The 24,633-nt window shown below is 45.9% G+C and overlaps 1 protein-coding gene across 1 annotated transcript; it reads left to right on the top strand.

The window, feature by feature from the left end:
* Positions 1-311: 311 nt before the first annotated feature.
* Positions 312-24,067, top strand: CHEK2 (checkpoint kinase 2). Its single transcript, XM_081114043.1, has 14 exons — positions 312-741; positions 3,298-3,422; positions 3,524-3,671; positions 4,360-4,450; positions 9,103-9,211; positions 11,082-11,135; positions 12,732-12,793; positions 14,012-14,111; positions 15,679-15,765; positions 16,597-16,760; positions 16,996-17,111; positions 18,639-18,724; positions 21,730-21,810; positions 23,114-24,067. Exons 1-14 carry the CDS (start codon positions 453-455, stop codon positions 23,201-23,203), a joined length of 1,602 nt encoding a protein of 533 aa, XP_080970169.1. The 5' UTR covers positions 312-452; the 3' UTR covers positions 23,204-24,067.
* Positions 24,068-24,633: the final 566 nt, after the last annotated feature.

The raw sequence follows: 24,633 nt of genomic DNA, 5'->3' as shown, positions 1-24,633 counted from the left end.
GAGAGAGAAACATCGATCAGCTGCCTCCTGCACACCCCCTACTGGGGTTGTGCCCGCAACCAAGGTACATGTCCTTGACCGGAATCGAACCTGGGATCCTTCAGTCTGCAGGCCGACGCTCTATCCACTGAGCCAAGCTGGCTAGGGCTCATCCTTCACTTTTTTTTTTTAAAAAAAAGTATTTATTTATTGATTGACCTTCGAGGGGAGGAGAGGGGGGAAGAGAGAGAACAAGAGGGATAGGAACTTGGATTTGTTGCTCCACTTATGCATCCATTCACTGGTTGCTTCTTTTATGTGCCCTGACCTAGGATGGACCCTGCAATCTTGGCATCAGGATGATGCTCTGACCAACTGAGCTACCCTGCCAGGGCCTCATCCTTCAGCCCTGAACTTTCAGCCTTGTTCCTGCAAACCCACCTTATTGTTGGACGCTTATTTTTGAGGCGGTGATGTCTCAGGAGACGGAAGGGGAGCGTCAGCAGTCCCAAGGAACCTCCTCGCAGACACCAGGCCCCTCCTCGCAGATACCAGGCCCCTCCTCGAGCACATCCAGCTCCTCCGCCAGCACAGTGCCCACGTCCAGCCAGTCCTCTCACTCCAGCTCGGGGACGCTGAGCTCCTTAGACACAGTGTCCACTCAGGAACTGTATTCTATTCCTGAGGACCAAGAACCGGAGGAGCCGGTCCCTGCCCCTTGGGCGCGATTATGGGCCCTTCAGGACGGATTCTCCAATCTTGGTAAGACCCTTTGTTCTGTAGTGTCATATTAACATTGTGTTCAGAAAAAGCAATTACAGATATTTGTGGCAGCAGAAAGCCCAAGACACTGCCGGTTGTGGGGCCTGTACAAGTTGATCCAGGACTATAAGAACCTGTGCTGAGACTTGAACTTGTGCCATCATCTGTCAACTTCCCTGCACGAAAACAGCTTCTATTCACCTGATGCTGGGTGGGGTGTTAGGACTATCTTTTTCAAAGTTCAAATAATCCTGTGAGAGTCTCCATCCTTATCTCCATTTTACAGAAGAACAAACTGGGGCTTAGAAAGAAATTGATGAACTTGTTTATAATCACACAGCCAGGAGTTGGTAGAAGAATGGTTTGAACCTACAACTTTTAGACTTTTGACCTATGTTATTCATGAGCCATTACGGAAGAAGTGAGTGGAGTGAGAAAGGTAATGAAATTAGTTGGCAGCCAAAGGGGCCTGTGGAGCCCAAGGAAGGCTTGCTGCAGCAGGAAATGAGTGTGAGAGAAAAGGCTGAGAGAGAAAGTGAAAGAGATACTTAAAATGCTTGGGGGGGGGGCGGGGGCGTGGGGGGGGCGGGGGCGTGGGGGGGCGGGCGGTGTCCTGGCCACTGTGGCTTAGTCGGTTGAGCGTATTCCCATGCACCCAGAGGTCATAGTTGGATTCCCTGTCAGGGCACATGCCCAGGTTGTGGACTCGATCCCTAGCAGGGGGTATGGAGGAGGCAGCTGATCTATGTTTTCCCCTCTCCTCCCTAAAAACGTATTTTTTAGAAATGCTGGCGTGGGAAGGAAATAAGAGAGACTATATAGCTGGGGGGATGGGGAAAGGGTGAGGGTGCTGCAATCAGACACGAGTTCAAGTCCCAGCTCTGTCTCTAGCTCTGTGACCTCAGGCAAATGATGGTACTTTTCTGAGCCTCACAGTCCCCATCTGTGAAATGGGGAAATCATTTCCAAGCAAAGGGGAGAGAGAGCAACCAAACGTTGGGATTGAATGGGACCACAGGGAGAGATGGGTTAACTTTTCCCAGATGCCCTTAATTTTTCGGTGATAGAGGATCCTCTGAGACAGCGGTTCTCAACCTGTGGGTCGCGACCCCTTTGGCGGTCGAACGACCCTTTCACAGGGGTCGCCTAAATACATCCTGCATATCAGATATTTACATGAGGATTCATAACAGTAGCAACATGACAGTTATGAAGTAGCAACGAAAATAATTTTATGGTTGGGGGTCACCACAACAGGAGGAACTGTATTAAAGGGTCGCGGCGTTAGGAAGGTTGAGAGCCACTGTTCTGAGAGGACGGTGAGCTTGAACTTGGAGGAGGTCTAGAATCCTGGCAAAGGAAAGGATTTACTTGAACTTTCAACTCGCATGTCAAAAACCACGTATCTCTTCCTCTCTCCCCGAACACCTCTCACCCGCACCCCCTTTTTCTTTCCCAGGAGGAGGGGCCCACCCTTCTTTGGGTTCTTGCCTCTCATTGTCTCCCAGGGCTCCTGGTCCCCTGCCTCCTACCTTGTTCTTTGTGCCTGTCTGCCACATCTGCCTGAGGGGTCTTCTAATGGAGCGAAGGTCGGAGCAGGCCTTCCAGGGGAGGCTGCCCCTCGCACTCTGTCCGCCAGTTCTGGGAATCGAATTGGTGACCTCTCTTTGGTTCTTGGGCGGATGCTCAACCACTGAGCCACTGGCCGGGCTGTGTTGAACTTTTTTTTTTTAAATATATTTTATTGATTTTTTTTTTTTTTTTACAGAGAGGAAGGGAGAGGGATAGAGAGTTAGAAACATCGATGAGAGAGAAACATCAATCAGGTGCCTCCTGCACACCGCCTACTGGAGATGTGCCAGCAACCAAGGTACATGCCCCTTGACCGGAATCGAACCTGGGACCCTTCAGTCCGCAGGCCGACGCTCTATCCACCGAGCCAAACTGGTTAGGGCTGTGTTGAACTTTTTCAAGAACCACAAACTTGTCTATGGTGGCTGTGCCGTTTTGCATTCCCACCAGGAATATGTGAGAGTTCCAATTGCTTTGCACCTTCACTAATACTTATTTTCTTAAAAAAAAATAGACAGCAGCCATCTGTATGGGCGTGAAGTGGTTGCATATGTAATTTTTAAAAAATATATTTTATTGATTTATTTACAGGGAGGAAGGGAGAGGGATAGAGAGTTAGAAACATCGATGAGAGAGAAACATCGACCAGCTGCCTCCTGCACACCCCCTACTGGGGATGTGCCCGCAACCAAGGTACATGCCCTTGACTGGAATCGAACCCGGGACCCTTGAGTCCGCAGGCCGACGCTCTATCCACTGAGCCAAACTGGTTAGGGCATCATTTATTAAGTTCATTGTTGGAAATTTATGTTTCTTCTTCTCCCCCTGACCCCCTCATTTTAATCTCACAATATCTTGATCAGCATCTATTATTTTGATTGCCTTCTTCGTCTGTTTTCCTACTCGTGGGTTTTATGAGCCGTTTTTGAAGGTGTTTGAGAGATGAAACCTCACAGCCCCCTGGTGGGTGCGTCTGTGTTACAGAGTGCGTGAACGACAGCTACTGGTTTGGGAGGGATCGAAGCTGCGAATACTGCTTCGACGAACCCCTGCTGAAAAGAACGGATAAATACCGGACTTACAGCAAGAAGCACTTTCGCATTTTCAGGGTAGGTGACAAGTAGCCACATACTTGGGAGAGCTGGTCATCTAGTCCTCACTGTGGAAACTTTAAAAAAAAAACTTGGAAATAAAATGTCCCCTGTCTCAGGAAATGGGGCCGAAAAACTCTTACATCGCATACATAGAAGACCACAGTGGGAACGGGACCTTCGTGAACAGAGAGCTGGTAGGCAGAGGACGCCGCCTTCCTCTGAATAACAATTCTGAGATTGCACTGTCCGTGTGGAATAACAAAGGTGAGCCATTATCTTATGGCTGTCGGGTGGGTTTTTCTCCTCCCAAATAAAAGGAAAATGGACATTGTGTGCTTTGCGGAAAATGGCTTAGGTAAAAAAAAAAAAAAGTATGTAGGTTAGCATTCAAAATTCTACTCAGTCCTTGCTGCATTTTTAAAAAATATATATATTTTATTGATTTATTTTCACAGAGAGGAAGGGAGAGGGATAGAGAGTTAGAAACATTGATGAGAGAGAAACATCCATCAGCTGCCTCCTGCACACCCCCTATTGGGGATCGAGTCGGCAACTCGGTCATGTGCCCTTGACTGGAAACCAATCCGGGTCCCTTCAATCTGCAGGCCAATGCTCTATCCACTGAGCCAAACCAGCTAGGGCAGCACAGGTATTTTATATTAGTGCAATTGATGAAAAAATTCTGAGTTCAAGGAATAAGATTAGTGTTTGTGCATGGATTTTATGCACTACAGTGAGAAGGAAGCTGTGTATCTCCATTGAAGAATGACATTTGCCATCATTTTCCATGGGTTTCATGATATTTAGCCTACCTACATGGTTTCTTTGGGGTTAGATAGTAAATGTAATTAAAACAATTGCCTTATATTCCATGTTTATTGAAATTTAGGACCATTTACCTCCTCTTTATCTAATGAATTAATGAGACCCATTTCTGCTCTTTTTTCCTTAGTTTTTGTATTTTTCGATCTGACTGTGGATGACCAATCAGTTTATCCCAAGGAATTAAGAGACCAATACATCATGTCAAAAACTCTTGGAAGGTAAATTTTCTTTTTTATGGAAATTGTACTTAACTTTTTTCTAAACATTGGTTATCGCTTAGATTTTTGTTCCCGGTTTTATTTTATTATTATTTTTTTCACATGCTTAGAGACAGGAAGGGAGGGAGAAAGAGAGAGAGGGGGAGAGGGAGAGAGAGAAACATCAATCGGTTGCCTTCTGTACATTCTCCAACTGGAGATCAAACCCACAACCCCGGAATGTGCCCTGACCAGGAATCAAACCAGCAACCTTCTAATGCACAGGAAGACGCTCAACCATCTGAGCCACTACAGGTCGGCTTGTTCCTGGTTTTATAATATTCATTTTTATTTTTCTTCCTTTTTTTTTTTTTAAATATATTTTATTGATTTCTTACAGAGAGGAGGGGAGAGAGATAGAGAGTCAGAAACATCGATGAGAGAGGAACATCGATCAGTTGCCAACTGCACGCCCCCTAATGGGGATGTGCCCACAACCAAGGTACATGCCCCTGACCGGAATCGAACCCGGGACCCCTCAGTCCACAGGCCGACACTCTATCCACTGAGCCAAACCAGCCAGGGCTCATTATCTATTTTTAACATAATTGTAGGCCACTAGTTTATAATAGATGTGTGTGTTATTGATTTACTTAATAATGATCGATTAAAATGAATATTTTTTCCTTATAAATTTTACCTTTAATAACTTCTTAAAAGCAGTTTTAGTGAGATATGACTCACATGCCATACAGTTCTATTATAGAGCACGGTGTCCTCTATAGGACCACCTGTAGGAGATAGATTAGTTTATGGACATTAAATTCAGTAAATCCCATCATGTTTTCCTATTGGCGTTGGCTGCTTGGAAGCTCAGAGCCAAATTTGTGTCCACCCTTAAGAAATATGTGGGACTCTTATTTTCTTCCTAAGAGAGGATTCAATACTAATCCTCTCCCATGTAGCAGCTGACAGAGACGTAAATGAGTCAGTTAAGACATTTATTGGCTCTTCTGGCCCTGGTCAGGTAGCTCAGTTGGTTAGAGCATTGTCTGTCCTGATATACCAAGGTTGTGGGTTCAATCCCCGGTCAGGGTAAATGCAAGAATCAACCGATGAATGCATAAGTGAGCGGAACAGCAAATTGACGTTTCTCTCTCTCTTTTCTCCCTTCCTCTCTCTCCAAAGAGAGAAAGAAATTTATTGGCTCTTGTAATTGGGAAATACAGGGGCCCAGCTGACTTCAGGCACGGCTCGACCAGGAGGCCTTTGAGCTCTCTGCCATTCTTTGAGTTCCGATTATGTCCTTGGCTTTGTCTACAGCTCGATCTAAGGGCTCCCACGGTGTTGCCAGGGCTCTGTCTCCCTCCCCTGCTTCAGCTGCTCTTTGTGGTCCTCGTATAGAATTGCTTTCTCTGTGTGGCAGGAAAAATGGCTCCCAGGAACTCCACATTCCTGTTTTCTTTCTTCCAGAAACCACAGCAGAGAGAACTGTTTCTCTCCCAGCATCAGCCTTTGATTCCAGGGAAAACCTCTGATTGGCTTAATTTTACATGTCCCCCCCCCCCCCCCATCGTTCTAGCAGTGTATGTTGTACTGTTATAGACATTCCACTGGACTCGGGGAAGATTTCTCGGGCAAAAGGTGACTGTTAGCTGCAGCAGGAGGGGAATTGGAAAAGGTCTTGAACATTTTCCAATGTGTATTGATTGATTGATTGATTTTGTTAATCCTCATCCAAGGATTTTTTACCATTGATGTTTAGAGAGTAGAAGGGAGGGAGGGTGAGAGAGAGAGAGAAACAGAAGCGTCCGTGTGTGAGAGATGCATCAAATGGTTGCCTAGGTGTAAGAAGTAAAACTATAAAACCGTAAGAAGAAATCACGACCTTTGATTTGGCAGCGGTTATTGAAATGTGGCACCAAAGTGCAAGCAACCACAGAAAAAATAGATACATTAGACTTCGTCAAATTTAAAAACTTTTTGTGCATCAAAAGGCATTGTCAGGAGAGTGAAGTACAACTCACAGAGTGAGAGAAAATACTTACAAATCGTATATCATAAGGATCTTGTATCCAGAATAGAGAATTCTTTAACGACTCAACAACAAAAAGATAACCCGATTTAAAAATGGGCAAAGGAATGAAATAGACGTTTCTCCAAAGAAGATATACAAATGAGCAAAAACCACATGAGAAGATGTTTGGCATCTTTAGTCATTAGGGAAATGCAAACCAAAACCACAATGAGATACCACTTCACACCCTAGGATGGCCGGAATATAGAAACGGAAAATAGTAAGTGTTTGTGAGGATGTGGTGAAATTGGAACCCCCCATACACTGCTGGTGGGGATGTAAAATGGTGCAGCCACTGGGGGAAATCATTTGGTGGTTTCTCAAAATATGAAACAGAATTACCATATGACCCAGCAATTCCCTTTGTAGGTAGATCCCCCTCGATGGAAAACAGGTGTTCAAACAAAAACACATGCATGAATGTTCATTTCAGCTCTATTCATGATAGCCAAGAGGTGGAACCAACCCAAGTGTCCATCAACAAGGGAATGGATAAACAAATGTGATATATCCAAACAATGAAATATTATCTATATATATAAAAGCCTAAGAGACCGTTATGACTGGACGGTACCTATGACGCACATTGACCACCAGGGGGCAGACGCTCAACTCAAGAGCTGCCCCCTGGTAGCCAGTGCGCTCCCACAGCCAACCTTCTGTGGCCGGCCAGACTCCTGCGGTCCCTCCCCCGGGCCAGCCGGCCCCAATTGGGACTGGGCAAGATGGCCCCGATCGGCCCCAGTTGCAGGCCAGGCTGAGGGACCCCAACCGTGCATGAATTTGTGCACCAGGCCTCTAGTCTAGCTATAAAAAGGAATGAAATACTGATACATGCTACAGCATGGATGAACTTTGAAAACATGCTAGGTGAAAGAAACCAGTCACAAAAAGCTACATATTGTATGATGTTATTGTTGATGAGAGATTCGAATTAGGCAACTTCGTAGACAAAAAGCAGATCCGTGGTTGCCAGGGGCTAGGGGCACGGTAGAGTGGGAGAGTGAATGCTTAGTGCGTATGGGTTTCCATAGTTGGAGTGATGGTTGTACATTATAGATGTACTTAATGCCACTGAATTGAAACACTTTAAAATGATTACAGTGGTACATTTTATGATCCTATAAACTAAAATATGCTAAGTATCTGACTGTTTGTTCGACCAGTCGCTATGACGCGCACTGACCACCAGGGGGGCAGATGCTTCGATTGGTAGCTTAGCTTGCTGCTGGGGTCCGCCCCATCTGGACTGGGCGTGAGGGACCGGACAGCCCTGGAGCCCTCCTGCGGTCCCTCCCTAACCCCTATCGTGCACCCGTTGGGTCCCTCGGCCCGGCCTGCACCCTCTCGCAATCCAGGACCCCTCGGGGGATGTTGGAGAGCCGGTTTTGGCCCATCCCTGCAGGCCAGGCTGTGCACCTGGCTTCTAGTCTTTACATATACAATATACAATAAAAAAATGTCATGGAAAACCCTTCACACCACCCTAAACCCATAATAGTTATGATGGTTTACTTCATACGGTAATGGTAATGAATGATTGCTACTTAAGGAGGCATGACCTTGGGCTGACCCCAAGCTTTGGAGAACAGAGCCTGTGTCGAATTAACTATGTACTGGGGGGTATCTTAGGTTAGCATTTTCTCCCCTATTATAGTATCCCAATTAGTTGCAAACCTTTGCAAGCAGGTTATAATACTTTTGGTGTCTTAGGTATTGTGATTTTATTCAGGGTGCAATTCATGGCATCCACTACTTAGGCACTTTTCTTTGAAGACAAAATCAAGAAATGCATCGATGAAAGTACTTTGCAGACGTTGTTTGCTGTCGCTTGTTCAGGCCCTCATTTTTGACGGGGCCTTTTTTTGTTTGCTGTTTGATCGCTGAGATAAGTCATTTCTCTCCGATTTGTTGTTAGTGTCTTTATGAGACGTTCACCATCTGAAGTGACAGTAAGACAAGTCTGTCTCAGCTCAAAAAAAGTGGGATTTGGAGCTGACCTGGTGTTGTTGGATGGTCCACATTTAAAAAAATATACATTTTATTGATTTTTTTTTACAGAGAGGAAGGGAAAGGGATAAAGAGTTAGAAGCATCTATGAGAGAGAAACATCCATCAGCTGCCTCCTGTACACCCCCTACTGGGGATGTGCCTGCAACCAAAGTACGTGCCCTTGACCGGAATCGAACCCGGGACCCTTGAGTCCACAGGCCGACGCTCTATCCACTGAGCCAAACCGGTTAGGGCAGGATGGTCCACATTTACCTATGCCCTTGACATGCTAGGTTGGTGAGGTTTCAGTGTTCTCGGTAAATAGGGACAGTGGAAGGATTGTATATCGACTTGGTGCATGCGTGTGCAAGAAAGAGAGAGAGAGATGGAGAGAGAGAGAGAGAGAGTATGTGAGAGAGAGGGAGAGATCTTGTGCAGGGCCCATTCTAACGTTCTCTGTGTTGTTCCAGTTTTTTAGCATATGTGCTGCGGACGCAAGCACTGGACCGCCTTTATCTCGTAATCGTTGAGGCCAACGCGGGAGTGGTGGGTCTCCTGATGAAAAACAGAGTCTGACAGTCACGCTCTCTGTTTTTCCGTGTAGCGGTGCCTGTGGGGAGGTGAAGCTGGCCTTTGAGAGGAAAACATGCAAGAAAGTAGCCATCAAGATCATCAGCAAAAGGAAGTTTGCGATTGGCTCTGAGAAAGGAGGAGTAAGTACCTGTGTCTGGCTGCTCAGCTGCTCCCTCACATTCTTAACTTCCCAGAATAGCTTTGGAATGGCCCTGTTCCACGTCAGGAAGAATTTACTGCTCAGACACGTGAGTGTGCATGAAGGAACATGGACAATTTTTGAGTGTGTTCAGCTACTCTAGAAACTTATCATTTGGCTCCAGAAGATACTTGGTTGTACAGAATGAACGAGCAGGAAGTTGATTTTTTTTTTTCCTCCTCCTTCTAACTTGTCACAAGACTGTTTTTACAATAAATGAAAGGAAATTAGGGGGAAAACATCCAGCCATATCCCCGCCACTGCAGCTCCACAGCTGTTTGCAGTTTTCGTTTTCCTTTCTAGTCTTTTGTTCATGTGAATTCGTGTTTTTAGATGGTTGAAATCACATTGTATATACAGTTTTCTATTCCGCTTTTCCATGCAAGCATTAAGGCATAAACGTTTCCCTCATGCATTCTTTTTCCATGGTCAAGTCTCCGTTTCATCGGCTTTATCATCATGTATTCAACCATTTCTCTGGTTGGTCATTTAGATAATTTCTAATTCTTGGCTCTCCCTGGTAAATGTGGCAATGAATATCTTCCTGTTCACAGATTTTTAGAAATCTTAATTACATTATTTCAATAGTCTCTTTATTTGCTGGCCATTTGTTTTATGGGATACACTTTTACTGCGTGAGTGAAATGGCCAAACGTATTGGTCTTTCAACACATGGTTCCACAAAGTCATGTAAAATGTGGCCCGTAAGCACGTTTCCTCTGTGGCCAGCTGTTTCTGGCCATTATACTTTAACATTCTTTAAAGATCAATTCCCCCCCCCCCCCCCCCTCAAAACAATGCCATTCTCACATAGCAGGAGGAATTTCCTTTCTGGGTTCACTTTGTTATAGAGTTTTTCCCCTGTGATTCTGGATTTGTTTCCCATTTGTGGGAGAAAGAAAATACCTACCAGATTCTTAATGACTTGCAGCAAAATTTTAGTTCTTAATTTCATCTTTCAAATCGTCATGAACTCTTTTAGACCTCTCTGTCATCAGAGCACACCCTGACTTAGTAATGAGTTTAACGGCTTACAGGAAGGGGCAGGCTTTTAAAATTAAACATCTGGGTTTCTTAGCTGAAGTCCATTTTACATAAATATGTAATTCTATATCCTCTCTGCTTGTGGAGGGTGTAGTCCATGAGGCTGAGTAACTTGATTCATCCTTTCGGAATTGTAATGGAGGACAACTTCAGTGTCCTGAACCTTCCTCTAGTTAAAAGTCTCAATAAATATGTCAGCCTGCAGTTGAAATGGAAACCTACGTCTGTTCTAGTATGAGATATTTGACTTGACAGTTTCTTCATATAGTTTAATAAAATAGCCTTTTTGTCAGTGGTTTTGTTTTATAATTTTTATGACTGCAAACAATTCCACAGCTAATGAGACAAGCAGAATTTACCAGGTAAGCATGAGAACAGTGGAAATACTTGTTTTTGGCTGTGGGAACTGGAGCAGTTGGCTTCCTTTCTCTGAGCCTCAGTTGCTCCATCTGTGACATGGGGATAATTATAGAAACCAGTTCACTTGGGGATTATGTGGCTTATGTGGCCTTATCCTTTTAAGTAAAGAGCTTGGGATAAAGCCTGGTCATTTTTTGAATGCTTCCTGTTTGCCATGCACTTTACAGAGTGATTTTAAGTGAGTTGTTTCAATGATTGATCTATAGGCCTTGGTTTCTCTATATGAGTAGAGATGGGTTTGGAACTCAGGCAGCTGTTACTCAACTAAGTTTAACTGTAAACATTTTCTAAATATTGGCTATTATTATTATTAATAATAAACTCTAACGTTATTTTTTTTATCAAAGGATCCAGCTCTCAATGTTGAAACAGAAATTGAAATTTTGAAAAAATTAAATCATGTAAGTACTTCTGTGAAACATGGCCCATTCTTAAAATCATTTATCTCAAAATATGGGAGGAGTGCAAAGCATTTCAGTATAATAAAGCTAGCATGAAACGTGAGTTCCTTAATTGTGTGTGTACATGTGTGTACATATGCATGCATATGTGTGTTTAATTGTCATGTAGCTAGAAAGAGCTTTACCCTGAACTTTTTTTTTTAAATATATTTTATTGATTTTTTACAGAGAGGAAGGGAGAGAGATAGAGAGTTAGAAACATCGATGAGAGAGAAACATCGATCAGCTGCCTCCTGCACATCCCCCACTGGGGATATGCCCGCAACCCAGGTACATGCCCTTGACCGGAATCGAACCTGGGACCTTTCAGTCCGCAGGCTGACGCTCTATCCACTGAGCCAAACCGGTTTCGGCAACCCTGAACTTTTGAAAGGACAATACTGTGCAAGGATTTCATGATTAAGTAATTATGTGATCTTCACACTGATTTAGTTCTTGAACAGAAGACAGTAAATCTCTTAAATTTCATTTCATTTATTTACTTATTTTTTAATCCTCACGAAGGATATTTTTCCATTGATGTTTAGGGAGAGTGGTAGAGAGAGGGAAAGACAGAGAGAAATATTGAAGTGAGAGAAACACATCGATTGGTTGCCTCCTGCACATGCCCTGACCAGGGCCTGGGCCAGGAAGGAGCCCGCAACCGAGGTACATGCCCTTGATGGAATCGAACCCGGGACCCTTTGGTCTGCAGGCCGACACTTTGTCCACTGAGCCAAATTGGCTAGGGCAGTGGTTCTCAACCTACCTAATGCCGCGACCCTTTAATACAGTTCCTCATGTTGTGGTGACCCCCAACCATAAAATTATTTCTGTTGCTACTTCATAACTGTAATGTTGCTACTGTTATGAATCGTCATGTAAATATCTGATATGCAGGCTGTATTTTCATTCTTACACATTGAACATAATGAAAGCATAGTGATGAATCACAAAAACAATATGTAATTATATATGTGTTTTCTGATGGTTAGGCGACCCCTGTGAAAGGGTCGTTTGACCCCCAAAGGGGTCTCGACCCACAGGTTGAGAACCGCTGGGCTAGGGCAAATCTCTTAACTTTCCTATCTCCTTGAAAATGGGAGGCTCCTGTAACGTCCCCCTGTGGTTCCATTTGTGCAGAGCTGAGTGGCCCGCCGCCTGGCAACAGGGCAGGCACCCAGCTGACCTGCTTTCCATTCATGCTCCTTGTCAGGCTCCTCCGGGTTATGAGATGTCCTCGCGTGTCTGTGCTGTGGGGCAGAGGAGGGAGCTGGGAGGAGACCGGCCTGCCTTCCTGGGTGCCACCCTTACGTGTGAAGCGGGAACCAGTCCCTTGCTAACTTGGTGGGGTGGCGCGTTCCTTGTGCGTCCTCTCTGAGGAGCCAGATTAATTCTGCTCCGCCCTCTCCCCTGCGTGAACTTCGAAGTGTCCCAGGACGGGGCCAGATGCCTGGTCGTGGCCTCCCCGGCTCTCTGGGCAGTTGCTGGGCATCCTGCTCTTGTGGTTTTTCCTCTTGGGAGCTTCTCACTCCTTTCCCTCTTCTCCCTCTCTAGCCTTGTATCATCAAGATTAAAGACTTTTTTGATGCCGAAGATTTTTATATTGTTTTGGAATTGTAAGTAGTGAGCTGCTTAATCTGTTTCCGTTTCAATGCTTATTCAAAGACGAACGCTGGCTTGCATTTCTCGTCCTGGGGACACTGGACAGATGGGTGTGGTGGTGGTGGGGCCCACAAAGTGCTTGAGGGGTTTCGTCCCGTATGGGAAACCCCTCCAGTGTGTCCAAAGGCAGGCGGCTTAGAGGGCCCAGGCCCCGGGTCTGAGGCCTGTGTTCGAATCCCACTCTGCAGGTGACGAGCTGACTGCCCACTGTTAGACCTCTCGGAGTCATTTTCCTGGTGTTAAATGGGGTGATAATGACACCCCATTCGATGAGAGGGAATCATTGACCGGCCGCCTCCTGCACACCCCCGACTGGGGATTGAGCCCACAACCCGGGCATGTGCCTTGACTGGGAATTGAACCGTGACCTCCTGGTTCATAGGTCAGCCCTCAAAACCACTGAGCCACACCAGATGGGCTCTTCTCTCTGTTTTTAAGAGGCAGAAACAAGATCAGAGAGGCTACAGAATTTGCCCGAAGCGCCTCAGCTGGGAAGTTGTAGAGTTGGGCTTTAGTCCCCTGATGAGCTGACTGCCTACTCCTGCTTGCTGCTCTATGCCAGTCTCAGATTCTAACTGGGAGTGTGATTAAAACGCAAACTCCTGGGCCCTGCCTCGGATCCACCGAGTCAGATTTTTTTTTTTTAAAGAGTGGGCTTTTATTTTTTTAAATATATTTTATTGATTTTTAAAAAATATATTTTATTGATTTTTGACAGAGAGGAAGGGAGAGAAATAGAGAGTTAGAAGCATTGATGAGAGAGAAACATCGATCAGCTGCCTCCTGCACACCTCCTACTGGGGATGTGCCCGCAACCAAGGCACCTGCCCTTGACCGGAATCGAACCTGGGACCTTTCAGTCCGCAGGCTGACGCTCTCTCCACTGAGCCAAACCGGTTAAGGGCAGGAGTCAGATTTTTTAAAGCTCTCCAAGTGTCTGCATTGCCCACTGCACTCTCTTCCCATCTTCCCTTGTTTCTTAGTATCCACTGGGGACATCTTCCTTGTGGATGAAGCTTCTGACCTCATTGCCTTGACAACGGGAGTCAAGGGTGAATAAAAACGGCAACTCTTGGCTTGTCTTCATGGGTTTGTTTTGTTTGTGTGATTGTTGTCCACCCGAGTGAGTTTCCCTCCGGGCATGAACGTCCCGCTGTGCCCGTGTGTTTCAGGATGGAAGGGGGCGAGCTGTTTGACCGGGTGGCAGGGAACAGGCGCCTGAAAGAAGCGACCTGCAAACTGTATTTTTACCAGATGCTCCTGGCCGTACAGGTAAGGAGCCCCGTGCTTATGGCAGCCTACTTTCTTGTCGGCGAACTACTCCCCGCGTCGGTCAGAAAGCGAGGGAGCGAGGGGGAAACCTGGAGAACAGAGTGTGTGTGTGTGTTGTTTGTTCTGTTCTTGGCAAAAACACCTCCCCCTTTGACTCAGATGAGAAAGCTCTTGCTGTGAAGCTTGAGAGAGAGAGTAAGAAAGGAAGTTAAATAAACACGTGGTTCCCGTGTCTGCTCTTGAGCTTGGAGGATCCTTGATCGCTACTTCTGCCTGATCCTTGTAGAATCTCCCCTTACCTCTCTTTTTAAAACAAAACAAAAAAAACCCCAAACAAAACACATATTTATTGATTTCGGAGAGGAAGGGAGAGAGAGAAACATCAATGATGAGAGAGACTCATTGGTTGCCTCCTGCAGAACTCCCCACCCCCCAGTCCCCTACTGGGGATTGAGCCCACAACCCAGGGTATGGGCCCTACCTGGGAATTGTACCCGGGTCTTCTTGGTCCATGGGGCGACGCTCAATCCACTGAGTTACCACAGCCTGGCCACCCCCTGCACCCCCCCCCCCCCATACCTCTTGCTGGGAGAGGAGCGGGTATGAGGACAAGGCTGGCAAGTTGGGGTGATGGTGACATTGTGAGTGCTCCCCGTGGCTGGTACTCGGTTGTTCCCTTCACACGCAGCATCGGCCACCTGCAGCGGCCAGGCAGGTGGGCTGCCTTCCCTTCATTCCATGGAAGAGCCGCGTGGAGGAACAGCTGGTGGCATTCTGCCTGCTTTGAAGAACACCCTTTCTCAAACCAAATTTGCTCGTGGCGCTTCTCAGCCAAGGTTTCTCCCCTTGCAGACCTACTCTGTGCAAGGAAATGCGGTGTTGAGATGATTTTGCCCAACGGAGCACATGTAAGGTAGCTAGGCTAGGCTCGATGTCCGGAAGGTTATGTCCATTAAATGCATTTCGGCTTAAGATGTTTTCAACTCACGGGTTTATCAGGATGTACTCCCATCGTAAGTCAAGGAGCATCTGTATTTCAGAGCATAGAGTTTTCAAAGACAGAGTAATTGCTCACTTCGGCGGATTTGTTACCTTTGGGTATTTAAACAAACTTACAATTTGCACTTTACAGATTCCCTTTAAGAATATTATTCTCAGGGTTGGGATAACCCAAATGTATCATCTTGGTGGAACTTTGATAGTTTATGTTATAATACCGTCTTGAGAATATTTTATATCACCCACTTATATTTTTCTTTTTGAAATTGACACCTTATGTCTCTGCCAACCGGAAGGGTTATTTATTATCTTGAAAAGAGAAGTAAAATGCCACCTGCTGTCCTAAGTTGCCTTTTTCCATTTCTGAACTTTTTAAAGACTTTCTTGGAAATAAATTTGTAAACACTCACCCCTTGTACGCAGGAGTTTTTCTGCGGTTTGGGGAAATATATTTGTGAGGAACGTGGCTCACAGTTTCACCCCGATGTGAGACGTGTGTGCTGTGTGTGTTGTCTCTACTCACCTGCATACCCCTTAAATTAAGGACCATGCCTCCCTTTCTGTGCAGTACCTTCATGAAAACGGTATTATACATCGGGATTTAAAGCCAGAGAATGTTCTGCTCTCGTCTCAAAAGGAGGACTGTCTTATAAAGGTAAGAAATGTGTGTTCTGTATGTGGCCATTCCAATAGATTTCTGTTCAGAAACTGGTAGACTCATCGGGTACAAAGTCTGAGCATAAACAGGTTGAGAATTTGATATTTCCACTTTTAGCAATTATTTTTACAGAGCAGGTGGTATTTATTGTTTTCATCCAGATTCCAATGAGCATTTGTTGAGCTCCACTGTGTACAAGCCGCCTTTATGTTCAGGGGGTGGGGAGAGTTATCTAATTGGGGGGTCAATTACATACATACCATCTTCTTCCCTCTGTCTGAGGCAGTGCTGCCCAAACCTGGCTTCACTTTGGAATCTCTTATTGATTAGAATGAATGAATAAAGGAATGAATGAATGAATGAATGAATGAGTACCCTCATGATGCCCAGGCTGCTCCTGTGGGTCTCTGCAGGTGGCACCCAGGGATACATTTTTTCCCTCAAGTTCCTCAGATATTCGAGTGCACAGCCAAGGTTGAGAAACTGGGTTCTAAGAGGAACCATGCATAACTAATCAGAATCCTGGAGTGTGTGATAGGAGTTACAAACCTTCTGTAAGGTTACAGAGAACACAGATAAGTTGGCATAAAGCCTGGGCCTTGGAGATTTCTTGGCTCAGGAATTTCAGTATAAGCAAAATTAAATAACTTGAAAAGCTCAGAATTGCCTTGAATGAGACACGAATTTGTAGATTCCAGATTAGCAGCAGACATGAACTGGAGGGTAGAAACTGGTCTAACCTGCCGGTCTTTGGGGACTGGCAGGCTAGAGTAATCTTTTTATTTTATGCTGTCATTAAAACCGATTCCTTTTTGTCGTTGATTTTAGATTACTGACTTTGGGCAGTCCAAGATATTGGGGGAGACCTCTCTCATGAAAACCTTATGCGGTACCCCGACTTACTTGGCCCCTGAGGTTCTTAATTCCCTTGGGACTGCCGGATATAGCCGTGCTGTAGACTGCTGGAGTTTAGGAGTTATCCTTTTTATTTGGTAAGAAACCATGGCTTCCGAGACTGGTTGGAGTTAATTAGGTGAAATCAGAAACATGTCCAGGTTAGAGGGCTTGTGTTTAGGTCACTTTTTTTTTTTTTTTTTTTTTACCATTGATTTATAGAAAAATGGAATTTTTCATTATGCTGGGGGGAAAAAGAAGGAAGTCTATATATCTGAATGCAACGGAGAATACACTTGATTTCTTTTCCTTTCTCTCTCTCCCGGTCTGAAGCCTTAGTGGGTATCCACCTTTCTCTGAGCATAAGACTCAGGTGTCACTGAAGGACCAGATCACCAGTGGAAAATACAACTTCATTCCCGAAGTCTGGGCAGAGGTCTCCGAGGAGGGTACGGACACGAAAGGGTGAAGAATTCATGGTTTGCTTAAATGTGTGTGTGCGCTGTGGCGGGAGAGTTTCTTTTCGAATTCCATTATGTTTGTCTCCTGTCGGTTCTGTTCTTACTTCCTGTTGTTTTGCACCATTTGAGAGGCAGCGGAAGTTGTTCCAAAGCCAGGCAGATGGAGACTCACGCCCTGGGTCTGCTCCTCCCGGCTGTGGGACCTTAGGCACGCTGCTTCAACTCTCTGAGTCTCCATTTCCTTTGTTTGTAAAGGGGACACAATAAACCCCTACCTTCAAGGGTTTTTGTAAGGGTTAAGTGTAATATACACAAGTGCCCGGTACCGATTTAAGTGTGCAAAATCACAAGTAACTTTTTTTAAAAGTATATTTTATTGATTTTTTTACAGAGAGGAAGGGAGAGGGGTAGAGAGTTAGAAACATCGATCAGCTGCCTCCTGCACACCCCCTACTGGGGATGAGCCCGAAACCCAGGTACATGCCCTTGACCGGAATTGAACCCGGGTCCCTTCAGTCTGCAGGCCGACGCTCTACCCACTGAGCCAAACCGGTTAGGGCACAAGCAACTTTTTAGTTACAAGGTTTCCTTTGAGTAAATAAGCCTGTAAGAGTAAGTGTCACTAGTTACTTTGTGTTTAAGAACTTCCATGCGCAACTTTGTAATTCTCAAAAGAAAACAGTAGCAAAGTAAAACTAAATGACAAATAACTAACATAGTTGACTGTGTTAAATGTCAGTGTCTAAGGCAGTGGTTCTCAACCTCCCTAATGCCGCGGCCCTTTAATACAGTTCCTCATGTTGTGGTGACCCCCAACCCTAAAATTATTTTCGTTGCTACTTTATCACTGTCATTTTGCTACTGTTATGAATCGTCATGTAAATATCTGATATGCAGGATGTATTTTCATTGTTACAAATTGAACATAATTAAGGCAAAGTGATTAATCACAAAAACAATATGTAATTATAGATGTGTTTTCCGACGGTCTTAGGCGACCCCCGTGAAAGGGTCGTTCGACCTCCCCCCACAAAGGGGTCGCGACCCACAGGTTGAGAACCGCTGGTCTAAGGAACGATATTGTTGCAGTACACAAGCCGGCCTCCGCTAGTTGCTGGCCATCAAGGCTTCCGTCTGCCAAGCCTGCAGTTCCAGGAGCCTGAGAAACTCTCACCATCCATCTGTGGGTCTCGGGGAGCGTGGGCTGGCATCCTGAGTGTCTTAGAACTGGGAGTGACTTCAGCTTTAATTAGTTTGAACTTGAATCCAGCAACGAGAGAAGGAACAGAGAGGTATAAGAGCAGGGAGCGATGGTCATTCCTGCTGTTCTCAGAGCATGCTGATGAATACAGAGCGTGAGGAGGGTTAGGGGGCCCTGCCCACCATACCTGCTGACTCCTCCCTGACCTCAGCCCCTCCCTCTCCTTCCTGGATGTTGGCCTGCGAGTCTAGCATGCTGTTAGTTTTGCTGATTCGATGCATTTGCCTGTCTCACCGTGGCTTATTGCTTTTTAGCGCTGGACCTCATCAAGAAGTTGTTGGTAGTGGATCCAAAGGCGCGTCTTACGACAGAAGAAGCTTTAAAACACCCGTGGCTTCAGGTGGGTCTCGGCGCTGCCTCGTAGCATGAAATACGTGGGCAGCCCTGAACTGTATCTGAGAGGTGAGGAAGAGGATGCAAACACAGCACTTGCGTTTTGGGTCTGTTTCCTGCAGCTGTTGTGGATTAAGCTTTAGGTGTGGGGGGTATGCATATAGGTGGGTGTGTCTCTGTGCGGTGTCTGTGTGCAGTCTTTTTAAACTCGATTCGTGGCTCTTGGATGGACAGGCTCACTTGATGGCCGGTCTTGGTTCCACTCGGCTTCCCTGGGTCCGCGGTTTGGCTGTGTGCCTTTGAGAAGTTGCTCTAACGCGGAATCTCATCCCCAGCTGTGCTCCCCTCTTCCCTCAAACCCTCTCCCCCAAACAGGTGGGATGGGCTGCATTCCAGCCTCTTCCACTTTAAATCAAGGAAGCAGGTGTTGGAGGGGAAGGGCAGCCTCCCTCGAGGGGGAGAATCTATTTCTTAAGCCCAAGTGGCTGGATAGAAAGGACCCCACTTGTTCATGGAGGGTAAGCACGCCTTCAGTGCAGGCTGTCACCTGCGCCTCCAAGCGTGCATCACCTCTGCGTCCCTGCTGGGAGTTCAGCTGCCATGAGCTTCTGCGCTGAGCTCATTGCAGCTGCAGGGGCTGGAAGTCCTCTGTGGCTCCGCTGGGGTAACCTTTGGTTTAGGAATTAGGTACAGCATCGGGCAGGTTTCCTGATGGATGTCAGATCTCCTGTTCAGTGTGGTTCCATTCAGCACAGCCGTACCCCCTTTCTAGGAACTTCCGTTGGGTCTCCCCGATCCCTGTGGGGTGGAGAACTTAATCATCCATCTCAGCAGTGTGCCTCTGGGATTCTGGGAAGACTGTCTCCGATCTTTTGCTCTTCTAACCCGCAACACCTAACAGGTTGAGAGCAACACATCCTTAAAAGAATTTTTTTTTTCTTTTTAATTTTTTTTTATTTCCTTTCTGCTTCAACACTCTCATCTTGAACTCATTCACCTTAAGGGTAAGAGAGTCTAAAAGAAAATTTTTAAAAAGTAGATATATGTGTTTGGGATGTTGACCTAGAAAGAGCAGTCCCCCCAGAAGGAAAATTGTCAGATGATTTAGCACTTACTAGACCACACAGATTTGAAACTGCAGGGGGGGTGGGGGCCCTGGAGAAAAGGAGTTTGGGAACAAAGGGTGCCTTTGCACATGGGGATTTAATTCTGATGAGAAAGAAAAGCATGCCTCTGGGCTCTGTTCGTGTGCCCTCATAGGGAGACTCTTGTGGAGCTAGATGTGGAAGTAGAGGAGCTGTGTTAAGTCTTGGAATAAAAACAAAAAAGGAGCTGCCTAGTTAGGCCTGGGAACAGGGCTTGCATCTCCCCGGGATTTAGGAAAAAGAACAGCCTATTTTTCTTGTACTTTTTCGCTTCGAAAGAAAACGGTTATTAGCAGCCGAGGTAAAGGCGAAGTTCAGCCTGACCTCAGGGGTCTCACTTGAATACTCTTTTGTCTGCACTTTGTTTTGGCAGCAAAAGGTGGAGTGAAGATGGAATGAGGACAAGGATGCAGAGGGCCCAGGGACATCACCTGCTAGTGATAGTTGAGGCCCGTGGTTCTCAACCTTGGCTGCACGGTAGAATCACCTGGGAATCTTTTTAAAATCCTGATTTCTGGGCCTCATCCTCCGGAAATTCTGTTTCTTTGTTACGAATATTGTGGCCTCACCCCATAACAAAGAAACAGAATTTCCTGAGGATGAGGCCCAGAAATCAGGATTTTAAAAAGATTCTAACGTGCAGCCAAGGTTGAGAACCACTGGTTGAGGTTTTCTTTTGGGGAAATGCAGGGTTCTTGAAGAAGCCAAGTGGTCTGGTGGGTCTGGCCCTGGACTGAGCCCTGGGAATAGGAGTTCTGGTCTGTTTTGTCATCAGCAGAGGAGGCAGTTTGGGAAGCATCCCTTAGATCCACTTCTTGCCTCCCTTCCTGAAATAGAGGAGGCCGTCCTGCTTGCCCCTGAGGCACATTGCAGTTAGTATTTTTGAATAGATGTGGACATTTCAAAGAAAGGGCATTTACGGATACACATTACTGCCTGTGATATGTTAAGGTAAAGAGGTCTTTTACATATTATTGCTAATTGATGACTTGTTTTAAATAACAGGCCTAAGTAGGCTTGAGGTCAGCTCTGTTTGGCTGCACTGAAGAGCTGCCATCTGAGGAACATTCTAGTGTGGTTTCATTTCTTCATGCATTTACTTTAAAAAAAATTATATATATATATATATTATTGATTTCAGAGAGGAAGGTGGGGGGGAGAGAGATAGAAACATCAGCGATGAGAGAGAATCCTTGATCAGCTGCCTCCTGCATGCCTCACACTGGGGACTGAGCCCGCAACCCGGGCATGTGCCCTGACCGGGAATCGAACTGTGACCTCCTGGTTCATAGGGTGACCCTCTATCCACCGAGCCACACCAGCTAGGGTTTTCCTTTCCCATTAGACCCAAGCTCTGGATACCGTGGGCTTGAAGTCCTTCTGGCGAGTTGTACAGCACTTGCTGGGTGAATTTCCCCAGGGTGCTGGGTGGGTTTGTTAGGGTGGCCCCAGGAACTGGCCGCATGTTGGCAGGGAGAGGGGGGGCGACCTCCCGGAAAGATTTAGCAGCTGCATGGAGTCAGTCAGCCCCAGCCTCTGGCCTGCTGATTGCCATCCCAGTCAGGATCTGGGATGCTGGTTCTGAAAGTCTTTTGACTGCTTAGGTCTGTGGTTCTCTCTGACCCGCCAAGAGCTCTGAAGCATGTGGTTTTGATTCAGCCAGTGTTGATTGAGCGCTGCCTGCTGATTAGACTACTCGGGGGAGGCACGTGGTCCTCTCCCTCCCAGAGCTTCAGCCAGGGCTAGCCACGCACCTGATAGACCCGACGTCTGTGCCCACTTCTCTGTTTCCGGGGGCTTCCTGGCCCCATCCTCCTCGGAGCGTTCCCTCAAGCATAGGCTACTTATGTTTTTCATTTCTTTACAGGATGAGGACATGAAGAGAACATTTCAAAATTTGCTTTTTGAAGAAAATAAGTCAACGGCTCTACCCCAGCTCCCAGCCCAGGTATTCCAGATGATGGTCGTTAAATGCGGGCTAAGTTTAAAGAGCCAGTGAGCAAGGATGAGGAGTTTGAATAGTCTAATAAAAACTGCTACACACACAGGAATGATGTAGGAGATACTTTGTTTCAGCTTGATCTGCTCTAGCACCCTTAGAAGATTTCATAATGAACAGTATGCTTAATGCATTAGAGAAGCACAGCTAGGGATTGCCATTCAAGAAGTCTCCTGCAAGGCAAGATTAAAAGACTCTGTTGGAGGCTCCAATAGAAATTTGTTGAAAATTTGTTTAAAATGTGGGCGAGTGACCGGTGATTTTTTGGTTATAATTTTATTCCTCCATTGTTCTTTGTTAAGTACAAGTTAATATCTGTTCATTCCTGTCCCACCTTCTTTTGGTGACGGATAGCACTGCTCTTCCCACTCTCCCCTTGCAATTTCATAAATTGGAAAACAAAGACACGGAAAAAGATGTGTCTTTCCACAAAAGAGCACGATTGGGGCTCCCAGGGAAAGGTATCGTCATCTCTCTGAATCTCATGATTTAGGGAAAGATGACCCAAGAGGAGGCTGTGCATGCTGCTTACTGTCAGTGTATATCCTCGAGCCCAGCCAATGTGGCTCAGTGGTTGAGTGTCCACCCATGTACCAGGAGGCCACAGTTTGATTCCTGGTCAGGGCCCGTGCCGGGGCTGTGGGCTGCATCCCCAGTAGGGGGCGTGCAGGAGCAGCCTATCGATGATTCTTTCTCATCATTGATGTTTCTATTTCCCCCTCTCCCTTCCTCTCTGAAATCAATAAAAATATATTTCTTTAAAAAATATATATATAGCCGAAACCGGTTTGGCTCAGTGGATAGAGCGTCAGCCTGCGGACTGAGAGGTCCCGGGTTCGATTCCGGTCAAGGGCATGTGCCTGGGTTGTGGGCATATCCCCAGTGGGAGATGTGCAGGAGGCAGCTGATCGATGATTCTCTCTCATCGATGTTTCTGGCTCTTTATATCTCTCCCTTCCTCTCTGTAAAAAATCAATAAAATATATATTTTAAAAAATATATATATATATAAAAATCATTGCATGGTCGGAAAGTCACAGGGAGAGAAATGTCATTTTGATGAGGATGCCTGAGTCCGGTGCAATGTGATGGGGATTCAGATGTCAGTGAGGAAAGCCAGTAATAGTTGGTACTAGAAGTTTCACATGAAGGTCTCCAGATTTACTGGGAACATATTGGGAAACTTTGATCATCTTGAAAAAGCCAGTGGCCTTCTTTGAACATTCCTCCCTTTTCCTTTTTTCCCCCCCAGCCTTCTACGAGTCGAAAGCGGCTCCTCGAAGGGGAGCCGGAGGATGCTGGCACCGCAAAGCGCCTGGCTGTCTGTGCTGCTGTGTCCTGAACACTCGTTGAATGTGAAAGACATGTACCGTCTTGAGCCCTGCTGCTCTTTTCTTTATGTATATGTATATATGTATTTTTTAGATTTTGTGTTTTAATTATGGGAACAGCTGCTTTTCCAGAGTCATCAGTACACAATTAAAAACCTAATGGAGCCTGGGCTGTGTGCTTCGGCTTGATGATCAGCTCTTCAGTTGCAGGCCTTTTTGTGTGTGGACTTGAAATCATGTGCTTTTTATCGGGAACTCTACCCTGGCTGTCACCAGCCTGGTGTCTCAGGAAATGTCCTTGGTCTCAGCCTCGGTGAGATGCATGCAAATTCTAAAGGTTCTTTAGAAAGTTGCAGGGAAAGGGGCATTGCGAGGTCGGAGTGGAGTGTGTAGGGAGTGACTGGCTGCTACAGTCCTCCTGACACAGTAAGTAGGTAGCTTGGTGCAAATACCACGGGCCTATTTTATTTTTTTCCACGGGCCTATTTTAAATTCTCATCCTCACCCTCATAAAGAGGCAGGTCCACAGTTATGCTCAGGGAAATAAGCCAAATAGTATATGATTCCACTTAGGTGAGGTTCCTAGAGTAGTCAAACTCACAGAGACAGAAATTAGAATAGTGGTTGCCAGGAGCTGGGGGAAGGGCAGTGAGGAGGGGGGAGTTATTGTTTCATGGATTTCTATTTTGCAAGATGAAAAGAGTTTTGGAGATGGATGGTGGTGATGGTTGTACAACAATGTGAATACTTCATCCCACTCAGCTGTCTACTTAAAAAATGGTTAAGATGTTAAATGTTATGTGTATTTTACCACAATAATAATAATAATAATAATAATAATAATAAAAAGGCCCTGGTTGGTGTGTTCCGTGTTTAAGCGTCAGAGGCAACCAGTTGATGTGTCTCTCTCACATCAGTGTTTCTCTATCTTTCCCTCCTTTTCCCCCTCCTTCCTACTCTCAGGAAAGCAAAGGGAAAAACAGCCTCACGTGAGGATTAACAAAAAATAAAAATAGAGGGCCCAGTCCCTGAAACCTTGGGGCCAGATAATTTGTAAAAATTCAGTATTTTCCTGATTTTAGGAAGGGGACATGGCACATCAACTCTATCATGTGTAATACCCAGCAGGGTCCTGTATCCTAGCGTTAACATTTCTGCAGCAGACAGGCACAGTAAAGGGGATAGGGAAGACTAAGCCATAAGCAGCTCATTCTTTTCTGTCTAGAAATGCAGATAAGGCACATGAGTGTGTCCTGTTGACCCAGTAATGAGCAAAGCGGCCCTATGTAAGGCGACTTGTCCCACTCTTAGCTTTTTTGGGGGGTCACCCTACCCCATGGAATCATGGGGGGAAGGGGGAGAGGGAGATGGTAAAGCTACCTGTCTGCCCGCCTGACCCCCACTATGGAAGCTGAAGGTACTAGAGTCCTTCCCTGGTAGA

The sequence above is a fragment of the Myotis nattereri genome, assembly GCF_964212035.1.
Source record: "Myotis nattereri genome assembly, chromosome: 19".
Taxonomy (NCBI): Eukaryota; Metazoa; Chordata; class Mammalia; order Chiroptera; family Vespertilionidae; genus Myotis; species Myotis nattereri.
The sequence above is the reverse complement of the archived record's forward strand: the minus strand, read 5'-3'. Positions and strand labels throughout refer to the sequence as shown.

Excerpts from the sequence above, each read along its gene's own strand:
- CHEK2 (XM_081114043.1), top strand. The coding sequence starts at position 453 with ATGTCTCAGGAGACGGAAGGGGAGCGTCAGCAGTCCCAAGGAACCTCC. Across the intron at positions 11,136-12,731 it reads TTTTGAAAAAATTAAATCAT|CCTTGTATCATCAAGATTAA; the intron begins GTAAGTACTTCT and ends CTCCCTCTCTAG. Across the intron at positions 17,112-18,638 it reads GGCAGAGGTCTCCGAGGAGG|CGCTGGACCTCATCAAGAAG; the intron begins GTACGGACACGA and ends ATTGCTTTTTAG.